The 11,200-nt window shown below is 37.2% G+C and overlaps 2 protein-coding genes across 3 annotated transcripts; both read left to right on the forward strand.

Annotated features, from left to right (window-relative positions):
* The first annotated feature begins 19 nt into the window (after positions 1-19).
* On the forward strand, positions 20-3,224 carry LOC141898424 (F-box/WD repeat-containing protein 8-like). Of its 2 annotated transcripts, none has more exons than XR_012618557.1 (10): positions 20-666; positions 756-860; positions 949-1,113; positions 1,231-1,319; positions 1,409-1,581; positions 1,698-1,888; positions 1,976-2,191; positions 2,281-2,411; positions 2,522-2,660; positions 2,788-2,926. XR_012618557.1 is itself a non-coding variant. In XM_074784292.1 (10 exons), the coding sequence occupies exons 1-10, from the start codon at positions 316-318 to the stop codon at positions 3,029-3,031; spliced, it is 1,839 nt and encodes a 612-aa protein (XP_074640393.1). In that variant the 5' UTR covers positions 20-315; the 3' UTR covers positions 3,032-3,224. The 2 variants fall into 2 exon arrangements, 1 of the variants encoding a protein (XP_074640393.1); XM_074784292.1 differs by having other exon boundaries at positions 2,487-2,660; positions 2,788-3,224.
* Positions 3,225-3,709: 485 nt separating this feature from the next.
* Positions 3,710-11,079, forward strand: LOC141898413 (vitellogenin-6-like). The gene is made up of 26 exons (XM_074784272.1): positions 3,710-3,782; positions 3,872-3,901; positions 4,063-4,208; positions 4,343-4,491; positions 4,571-4,772; positions 4,856-5,044; positions 5,138-5,286; positions 5,368-5,518; positions 5,595-5,767; positions 5,858-6,026; positions 6,100-6,504; positions 6,587-6,804; positions 6,888-6,979; positions 7,073-7,197; positions 7,285-7,440; positions 7,508-7,887; positions 7,975-8,137; positions 8,220-8,384; positions 8,465-8,986; positions 9,081-9,227; positions 9,401-9,592; positions 9,674-9,823; positions 9,909-10,211; positions 10,325-10,473; positions 10,559-10,667; positions 10,752-11,079. The coding sequence occupies exons 1-26, from the start codon at positions 3,740-3,742 to the stop codon at positions 10,926-10,928; spliced, it is 4,854 nt and encodes a 1,617-aa protein (XP_074640373.1). The 5' UTR covers positions 3,710-3,739; the 3' UTR covers positions 10,929-11,079.
* Positions 11,080-11,200: the final 121 nt, after the last annotated feature.

An 11,200-nucleotide genomic window follows, 5' to 3' on the forward strand; every position in this document is an offset into this window, starting at 1 on the left:
CGTTGAGCACTTCGTTTATTTTATTTTATTTACTTCATAATTTTCAATGTTTTTCATTTACTTGACAAGTGCTCTAATTGATTAGGCTAGAATTGATCAATTTGTGGGCATCGTGTTAAAGAAATTCACCCATAACAAACGATTGCATGCATTGTGCCGGTTTAAAAAGTCGCTTCGAATGATTTTGCTCTGTGGGACTATATGGGACCTATTCACTGTCCTGGTGTGTGTTGTAGTATAATCTAAAAATCAATGTAATCACTTCGATCCAACAAAATATTTTTGCCAAAGGCTAAAGCAAGATCGATCATCATCATGGATGAAAATGAACTTGATAGATTTAGAAAAGCTTGGAAAAATGAGATCCAAAAATGTACCAAGGACAAACCAGATGGATCAACACCTACTTCAAGTTCCGTGTCGGAATACGATAGGAAAGATCTTTCACTCCTTGATAGGGATAAATCTATGAATGAACAATTCCCTTCTATTGGCATTGCAAATGGATTATTAGAAAAATGGATTTTAGACCCACAAGAATCACAAAATGGTGTACTCGCCTGTATTTCAACTGGAAAGAGAAAAATCGACCAGATTGAACGTAGTCAACCTCCTCTCAAACGCAAACCTGAATCTGAACTTCTTGATCAACTGCTAGCTGATCTGGTAATAGTTGTCAATATTTTCTGAAAGTTATATCATGGGACTATTTCAATATTCAGTCAAACATTTTAATATGTTTCCTTTCGTCATAGGATGAGATAAATGAGATTCCATTTTTTGATCTGACTGTTCCAAGAGAAGTTGCCATTCATATCTTCAAGCATCTTAGTATGTTTGATCTTTGTCAGTGTGCCAAGGTATATAGGACATGCATGCTTTCAGTAACATGGTGTATTTATACATTTCATTTTATTCAAAAACCAATTATTTGCTTCATTAAAACAGGTCAGCGCTGCTTGGAGGCACATAGCTGAAGATGAATGGTTATGGTGGAAAATCTGTGTGGAACTTGGCTTTGAAACTAAGCATGTAACAGCTGATAAAATGAACTGGAAATCTCTAGTTAGAGAAGCAGTCACAAGTCGAAATAGTCTATTTCACAACTGGAAGGTATGTATACATTATGAACGGGTATTTGAACGTGCTACTGGTACTTATACCTTTATCCAACTGCCTTTATCTATGATATAGGCCTAGATGATATTCAATAATCCCATTGTTTTATAGAACAGAATTGGTAAAATTAGTTGTTTAGAACATTATCAAGGAGGAATACTTTGTGCTGTTGATTCGTTTAAAAGGACAGTTGTGGCAGCGTAAGTAAAAATTACAGTGCATTAGTTTCACATGAATTACCAGCAGATACAGAGTTATGAGCAAGTGTATTTTTAAAATCAAATTTTAGTTATACAAGTGGAGATGTTAAGCAATGGAATATTGACTCAGGCGATGCTTGTACATTCAAAGCTTCAAATACATCACTGGTCGTAGATGAACGTGTAGACCAAGGAACACTGAATAACTTTTCTACATCAGTTGCAATTGGAAATCATCACATTATTGCCGGTTATGAGCAAGGTAATCTGACATGAAATGTTTCTAATGTAGCTAATTTGATTCATGACAGATACACAATGCTTTTGCTGCTGTTAAATCTAAATCTGTTGCTTGATTCAATGGTATTTGATTTGAAGGTTATGTGGATATATGGAAAATGGATATATCATCACCTATCATCACTTACAGCGGAGATCACAGTATCAAACATGTTAGTGCTGCCAAATCAGAATCAATATTTGCTTCATGTTGGGACAGACACGTTCGTGTTGATTACATCGATGATACCACTTTACGAAATACTTATCACAGTAATCTAGGAGAAGTAGTGAGTGCTTTTGTGCTTGTAACTTATGATATTGAATGCATTGTTAATTTCGATATGTGATAGTTCATTCTATATCGTATGTTGTAGGTTAAACAAGTGAAATTAGTACAGCGATCATCGACATCAGTATTTCGCTCGCATTGCGCTATAATATCGACAACATCTAAAGTTCATCTTCTAATACCGGGCCAAGATTCCTCAGTTTTACATGAACTGGCAGCATCTATGTTAACTTGTATGGATTGTTCAACTAGCGAAATGGCTTGCGGTGTCACTTCATATGGATTACTAAATGGATGCAAGGTATGCTTGTTTTGAAAAGATCATGCAATCATTCTTGAATATCTGCTATTCTTAGAATATAGATTTAACTGGATGAGTATTTACTGCAGATGTATGTTTATTGTGTGTCAACTGGACGTCTCATTACTACTCTCAGAGGACATGGTTCATCTTGTATATCTGTAGTTGATATTTCAAGGGCTCCACCCCACATGATTGTAACTGGCAGCGTGGATAAAACGTATGTATTTAGTGAAACATTAAGAATTTCTTGTTGTTTGAAATGAAAATCAACTGATATTAGATAATCTTGCAGCTGCTGTGTGCATGACTTGCGTTGTGTAAAAACAGTAATGCAATTAAGAGGACACAGTCGAGCCATATCATCGGTACAAATGGATGATTGGAAAGTTGTTTCAGGAGCTGAGGATGGAATTGTCTGTATTCACGACCAACGAATGTCATCAAAGTTGTGGGAATATCATAATAGGTATGTATGAAAATTTGTGGATGTCATTGTTTGGAATGAAATTTTGACAAAGAATTAATTTGCTTCATTTAAATTTTGCTTCCTTTTTGCTAAATTTAATTCATACCTGGTACCTTAATCTTTTCAGCCATCCAGTGCGTTACTTGAATTTCGATAAAGAAGTACTTTTATCAGGACATGTGCCCACTAGTAAGGAGCCATTAGTCGATGAACAGGACTGTGTTATGCATAAACGCTACAGAGGAGTTATTCAGATGTATGACTTCTCGGCTTCTAGAGAAACTTTGGGCATACCATCGATTTGTATGTCAAAATATGATGAGCCACAAGGATACAATTATAACATTAAGCTAACTGTGCCATATGATTGAAATATTAATTGATGTGAATTATTTTTGTTAAAATTCTAGTCTACGAATTATTAGGGATGTTTTAAAAACTTATGTAAAAGCGTGTACATGTATTATGAAATTAAGTTTGTATCAATTGTTGCATTACTTTCGCAATACATATGTATAATATGCTATATATGTATCATATGCTATATGTATATATTTATGAAAATATAATGGTATACTTTAGTGAAATATTGTTTTTTTTTTTGGTTGTCATTTCTCTACTTCTGTTTTAGATTATTCTGTATCAAATTGGTGGAGGAATGACATATTCTCAGTTCGTCAATTGGATAAGACTATACGAAAAGGAAAATTGAAAGGAGAAGGATTGATGTCACTTCGTCGCTTGCTCCTTATTCCAACTATTTTCGTGAAGCAATTATCCTTATTTGTATTATCGAGAATGCACCGCAAATTGGCAGAAGAAATTGAACTAGATAAAAGCAAAAATAACGCTTTTTATTCAAATATACATACCCATTTAACCTCTAAAAACTGCTTACATTGATAATAACACCGGGCCATCTCGGATAAAAACTGATACATTGTAACAAGTGTTTTTGATATCAAGGGTGCAGATAACTTGAAGTTTGTCCAGTTCATTGCGTCTGTATGGATTTGATAAACTGTTATAAAAGACGACATTGAGTTTTATAGTTTCAAACGTCTTCGGAACAATCAAAGATGAAGGTTGTTTTGTTGTGTATGATCGGAATCGGCCTTGCAAGTAAGTCAGTAATTATACCTGCATTGATATTTTGATAATCGTGAACTGTTTGAAACGGGAACTATTCGACTTTCTTTTAATGTTTACAGCCGGACTTCTGGAGGAATCGAGCAAGAGAGGTAGGTTCCGCATATGAGAAACGACTCAGTTACACATTTCAACCGAGGAGCAATCTTCCGACAAAACTTCAAAATTTCAACTATGCCATTCTGTATTCGAATTCCCCAAATTCCTGATATTTTATCAAATACATGATCTCCATTTTTCACACACGTTTCAGTGTTTCAACCGAATCACGAATTTGTGTTTGATAATGAAGTGCAAATTGTCACTGGTCTTCCCGAACTTAGTCGTGCCTCGTCTGGTTTGAAAATCAGATCTGTGGTTCGTGTACAATTTCTGGAGGGCGATCGAGTAGTTTTGAAGGTATCTTTTTCAACTCTTATTTCTTCCACGGTTGCACTCGTTAGTTCCTCCCTGTATTTACTAAAAAGTTGACCAATTGTTATGAGTGCCTTTAAAGTGATCGGAAATGTAAACGTATTGCAATTCTTCTTAAGATGACCGCACCACGTATCTACATATTGAATAGAGAAATTCCAACTCATCAAACGATCTCTAGTCTGCTACCAGACAGAATCTTCATGGAACTTACTGAATCAATTGCTGAAAAGCTCCGAGCCGATTTGATCAAACCAGTATCATGCAGGTAGACCAGAATGTACAGCCGATGAGATATCTGTTGGAAGTATGGAATGTATGAAATAATCACTTAATTTTCGTTTCAGATTCGTTGATGGAGCCGTGAGTGACGTACATGTATCCGAGGGAGATGCCATTTGGTCAGTGAATATAAAAAAAGCACTTCTCAGCCTTTTACAAGTTGATCTCGAAGGAGAAAATACCATAGCTGATCAGAACATCCACGCTCATTTATACAAAAAGTCCTTCTCCAAACATTCGGAATTTAAGGCTTTCAAAGTTATGGAGGTATCTTTCGATTTTTAGATGTCTACTTTTAAAGATTTTGGACATTTTGAAAATGGCAACTTATTTGGTATCATTCGTTACAGGAAAGCACGGTTGGAAGCTGCGAAACGTTCTACAGTCAATGGGCGGCCCCAGTGATGTCTGGAGCTGATAGCGGATTGATGGTCGTGAATCTAACTAAAACTGTTGATCACAATCGTTGTTCAAGCGTTCCACTCATGGAGAAATCCAATATCAAAGGACGCAACTGTAACGACATTCCGTGCGCAAATGTAAGAAGTGGACACAATTCATTTCCATGAATTACATTTTAGACAATCCTTAATCTAAAGCTATTTAACTTAAAACAATTTGATTTCATATAGAAAGCATGGATCGTCAAACCAGGTACCACAATTCATTACAAATTGTACAAATCTGGCCGAAAATTTATGGTTGATACGGCTGAAGTCAGGAGTCAACTAGTTTTAAGTCCTGTCAATGATAAGATGGGAAGCATCACTACGTTCATACAGTAAGTATAGTGCGCTTTTTACTGCATCCATAATCAAACAGTTCTTATTTTAAACGTTGATTCTATGCCCCAATCTTTCAGTCAATCTACCAGACTTACTGCCATTCACACTATCAGCAGACCGATCTCAGTGCCAACCATGAAACCTGCATCTGAAGGACTCAGAATGATCATACCTGGAATCATGGGGGCAACGGTTCCTATGCAAGCACCATCGGCTACAGTCACCGAAGTATTATATTTTGAAGATATATAAATGTCCCCGAATAGATTGCAATTTTTACAAAACATGCATTTTCTGTTTAAAGATTGAAAGGATTATCCGCTTGATATCAGCATTACCTGAAACAGAGTTACCCAAACCTGAATGGATCATAACTTTGATCAAGGAATTGAGAAAATGCCCGCTCACTACCCTCAACAGCTTGATCAAACCTTATTTACAACCAAGCATTGAAAATCCCTCCCACATGAGAGTCAGGTTCGTATTTGGATAAGATGTGATATGAAATGAGATTTGAAAAAGAGATAAACATTTTCTGAACGTAATGCAAATTTCTCTCAATATCAGACGTATTGTCTTAAACCTGCTGCCAACATTGAGAACTATGCCAGCTCTTCGACTGATCAAAGCAAGCATTCAAAGTCAACTGATCAAAGACGCCAGTGAAATGTCGTTCATCCTGAGTACCATTCCTGTTACATATGAGCCTATGCCAGAATACATCACCGAGATATTGGTACAGTTCGCATCGTCTCCTTCATGGTGTTAACTTAAGATGATTTGATCTCATTTGTAGTTTTGTTTTACAGGCCATCTGCAAAGATCCATCGGTTATGAAGCAAGTACAACCAAAACAAACTTGTTGGTTGGCAGCGGGAGCTCTTATTCACCGATTAGTAATCAGTAATCAGCCAAGACCTAGCTCATCCGACATCCATCAGAGACATTTTGGCAATATTCTTGTAGAAGGGCAGATCACAGCACAAAGATTGAATGCGCTGAAACGGCATTACAGCCAAGAGATCCTTGCTTTATTCCGCGCAGCTCAATCCGAACCTGAGCGTCTATTGGCACTGAAAGTAATCGGAAATTCTGGATTAGTTGAACTTGTTCCATACGTTGAGAAGACTATTGCTGACATGAATGCACCAAAAATCTTGCGCGTTAAGGCTATGTACGCGTTACCACAAATGGCAAAATTCATTCCACGAAAGGTTGGCTAATGTAGTTCAGATTCAGCCGATCAAATTAAATCTGATGAATACATTTGTTTACTTAATTTATATTCGATTTTAGATCCAGTCAATTTTGATGCCATACCTGCTAAACCCCGTAGAACCGACGGAATTGAGAATTGCCGCTTACTCGATGATTATGGAAACTGAACCAGAGTTTGCGCTGATAGAGACTGTCGCCAATAATCTGCGCAAGGAGCAAAATCTCCATGTTGCCTCCTACATCTACAATCACATGAAACATGTTTCACGATCAACACAACCTTGCTATCAATCACTGTATGCAAAAGACCACTAGGCCTACATATTCTTGTTCCTGATAAATTTGAATGATTTAACTAATCCCTTTTATCTTCTTACAGAGCTGTGAAGTTAAAACGCGCTCTCCACTTCGCTAAACCAATTGCATTGAACATTCTATTGCCACAACGGATTCATCTTCCTTATAACTTTGGTAAAATACCATCTGCTTCATCCTAATTCCTAATAATGAATCGTCAAAAAATTATATATCCTTTGATAACGATACCTGTTTATACATTTTCAGAAAAACTTGGTTTTTCTGCCGCGCTTGATATGACGCTAATCTCGACAACGAAATCATTCCTACCTCAATCTGGAAATATCAAGATAAAGACTTATATGCTGGGTCATTCTGTCGATCTTTTCTCTGTAAGTTAAATCGATTTTGCAATTACCTCAAGTAAGAAGGTTTATTTCAGTTATGTTTACGACTTTGAAAATTTGTATCTTATACAGGCTAGCTTATACACGGAGGGTCTTCAAAATATGTTAGAAAAACTGATAGGACCATACGGGTCCGTACACAAATCTAAATCAATTTTGGACGTTTTGAAACCACGAGGAAAACGTAGTATTTCTCCAGAAGATGAACTCAACAATATTAGAAACAAGGTATACTGTGCTCAAAGTATTAATTTTTAATGATAAAAAGGAAATATAGCAATGGGTTTTTTCTCAGGTGAATATGAAATCAGTGAAACAAGAAGAGTTCAAAGGTGCCATGTATGTCAGCATGTTTGGTCATGACCTGAGAATGTTCACAATGGATAAAGAAGTGGTCCGTACTATTTTCGAATCCGGAAAAATTAGAATCGGCAATATTGAGTCTGAATTGAGAAATGGAAAATCATGGAATGTCGAAAAGACTATGGTTCTCGAAGATGCAATGGTTAAAGTCCCGACATTCGTTGGTCTGCCAGTTTCCCTGAATCTAACTGCATTGGCCCATCTCGAGTTGAAAAGTCAGGTGTCATTGAGAGTTGAACCAAGTATTTTTAAGGAAAAACGGACACAAGCAATGCCACAATTTGCCAAGGCCACAATTATTGCTAAACCTAAGTAATTAATTAAATGTGACGTATCAAAATCGCTTTGAATGATAATTTGTTGATTGTAAGTTAAATGAACTGCCATTTCTTTTCCAAGTTTGGTTACTGATGTCGAGTTGACGATGGGAGTTGCCATTCCATTCTTGCGTGCTGGAACAAAAGCTACCGTTCAATTACTGAGTAATACTCCTATCAATGCTGAAGTCAAGTACACATGGGCTACTAGAAAGATTGAAATTAGTGTTCCAACAATTCAACAGGTACCAACCAACTTCCAACTAACTACGTTTGAGATCTGTGGTGGAAACATCTCGCTTGGTTCATCTATGTATTCATATTTAGGAATTACGACTAATTGATCTTCATGTAAAACCAGTAACTTTTGTTGAGACGATCACACCTGGATACTCAGGAGCTCATAAATCTGTAGATATAAAAGATATCGTATCTCAGGGAAGCAATCCTGCATGGCAAATTCAACCTGAAAATCTATACTCCACTCAAAAGGTAGTTATTCGCCATATTTACCGTATCAATCATTAGAATACTATTGATTAGATTTAATCCATTTCTTTCGTTCGGATTAGAAAACCATGTCGTTTGGAAAGAACTCACTCGGAATTGAATTTGTTGCTGAAATAGAGGCAACGTCACGACCAGATGCTAGTCTCAGCGAGAAGATTTGCCCATGGACTGGAATGAAATCAATGCGCATCTTCGCCCGTCCTGGTCACATGACACCGGAAAAGATCGTTATCGAATCAACCTGTAACCCATCTTCGGTACCAATGCAACAGTCGAGTCAATCAAGCCAATCCGGTGAATCAGAATCGACCGGTCAATCCAGTTGGTCATGGCTTTGGTCAACAAGTGGAGAGAAATCTGAAAGTACCGAAGATCAAATAAATCCAGCAGCCGGTTCTACACAATCCAGCTGGAAAAAAACCAATGTCGAAGCCGCCGTCAAAATAATGGGAATTAGAAATGGACAAACCGAACGATACGTTAAACTAGAAATGAACATTCATTCAGCGGGAGCTTTGACGAAGAATATCAGAGTGAACATCATCCGCAGTCCTCTTCCAAACTACGCAGCGACTCCATTTAAGGTAAATCTATAGATGCATTTCAATGTATTTCTCATGTTTGAAATTTGAATATTTGATAGAAATGAACGATATGTTCATCAAAAATTTGTTTTAGATTTGTGCTAAAGGGGTTTATCGACATCCACAATTACCAGTTCCAACGTTTACGCAACCTCTACCAGCTAGCGAAATCAGCCGAACAATGACTTGGGAGTATATGTGGGGAGAGGAATGTACTGATAGCAAGAAGATCTGGATGCAGGTAACGAAAAGTTTTATAGTTTATACTCTTTATTTGACGCAATCATTGCATAAATCAATCGTAGGTGCACTCCATGCACCTCCAAATTAACAAGTAATCAAAGTATGATGATTTGTCTCAACAATATCAGATAGTGGTGGTTACAAGTATTTGAATTTAATCTAACATCGTAGGTGCATTTCGAGAAATCGCAAGAACAGCAAGAGTTCGAGCAGAAAAGATTGTTCGAAAGTTTACCGGAATATCAAATTTGTCAAAAGGAAAGACGCGCAGGAAGCATCCTAGCTCCATCATGTATGAGACTGAAGAAGTTCATGTATGCTTTGAATCAAATGAAAGTTGAGATTCACTATCCCATAACTGAGGTATGTTTTGTTTTTGTTTTGTGTGGAAATTCAAGGGGTTTTGAGTATAGATTTATCATATCTTTTTTTAAACATATTCAGGTTCCACTTCCTTTGTGGAGAGTTGCCCATGTTGCTCGTCACTACCTAAGAAACTGGCTGTTTGCCAGATCCTGGATCCGTGATACTGGAATTTCGAATACACCGGGACAGGTTGTGATACATGCCAAGTTCTTGCCCGAAATGTACAAGGTAAGCCTCGATAAGCTTCTTTCTTCTTTTTGCTTTATGAAAAGCTACAAAATTGTGTGACCCCTCGAACAATGTTTGTTTCTAGACGTATTGGAAACTGCAAACACCAACAGCAGTAGAGGAATACAGCCACATCCCAATGATGTTCGACCCTACGGCCCTAATACCCTCCAGCCATCCGTACGAGTATAATGTTCTGTGGAAACACCTTTCTAACTTCCGATTACCCGCTAAATGTCAACTGACCGCAGCTAATGAAGTGATGACGTTTGATGGAATGTTCGCTAAGGTTCCTTCGGTTCCGTGTGAAATGGTTCTTGCAGCTGATGCAACTCCACAACCGAAAATGGCTGTCACTGCTACAATCGTTCCGCAATCAAATATGAAGGTAACCATTTTCATTGTTAATTTGAATATTGTGATGAGAGTTTCATTAATGGATAATGAATAAGTTTCATTAAGTTGATGGCTATATTTTTGGAAATTTGAATTTCGTTTCAGATAGTGAAGGTGATTGTTGATGGACGTATTATCGTTGTTCGTCCATCCCAAAGTTCAACGGTTTCCCCTGTTATAGAAATCAATGGTGAACCAATATCTATCCTCAGAGAACAAACATTCATCATCCGCCGTCAACCGAATAATCCTAGGTAACCTTCATCAATTATTTCGTCGTGTGTCTTAGCTTCCGTGATGACACAGAGTAGTTCGATTGTTCGATTGTCTTTCTTTCAGCTCTAGGATTATCTTGTCAATTCGAATCAGTAAAGCTGGTGTCGTCGTCATCAACAGCCAAATTTCCCTACTTACCGTAAAAACAAACCTCAAGGACGTAATTGTTAAAGTAAATAAATTTCTTATTCTATTGTGCTTTCATTCCAAACTTAATTGTTTCATATTAACCGATGTTGAATATTGTTTTTTGTAGCCTTCGCCATTCTGGTTCTCGAACATCAGAGGTTTGTGCGGAGATTTCAATATGGAGAAAACGGCTGACATGAGTAAACCAACCGGTGAACCTGTCTGGAAACCAGAAGTCTTTGTGCATAGCTGGTTTTTGCCAAGTCAGCGTTGCACTGTAGCTCCAGTTGCACCCGCCATGTAAATCGAAGGCAGTCAATGGATTCAAGGCGGATGTGACTTATTCTCTTTCCTTTTCGAATTTGATCAGTTGTGAAATACACTATTCTTCTGCCAAAAAGATTATCCAACGTTATACGATTTTTATGGGTTAATAAATTCATTTCATATCCTTATCCTCATGCGTCGAATATTCATATTTTTGAATTAATGCAGCTCATCCAAGAATTCATTTACGGTACAATAGCTACAGGAAAATTTAGTACGTTATCATCGAACTCGACTGGCGAAAATACA

Source organism: Tubulanus polymorphus, chromosome 2 (assembly GCF_964204645.1).
Source record: "Tubulanus polymorphus chromosome 2, tnTubPoly1.2, whole genome shotgun sequence".
NCBI lineage: Eukaryota > Metazoa > Nemertea > Palaeonemertea > Tubulaniformes > Tubulanidae > Tubulanus > Tubulanus polymorphus.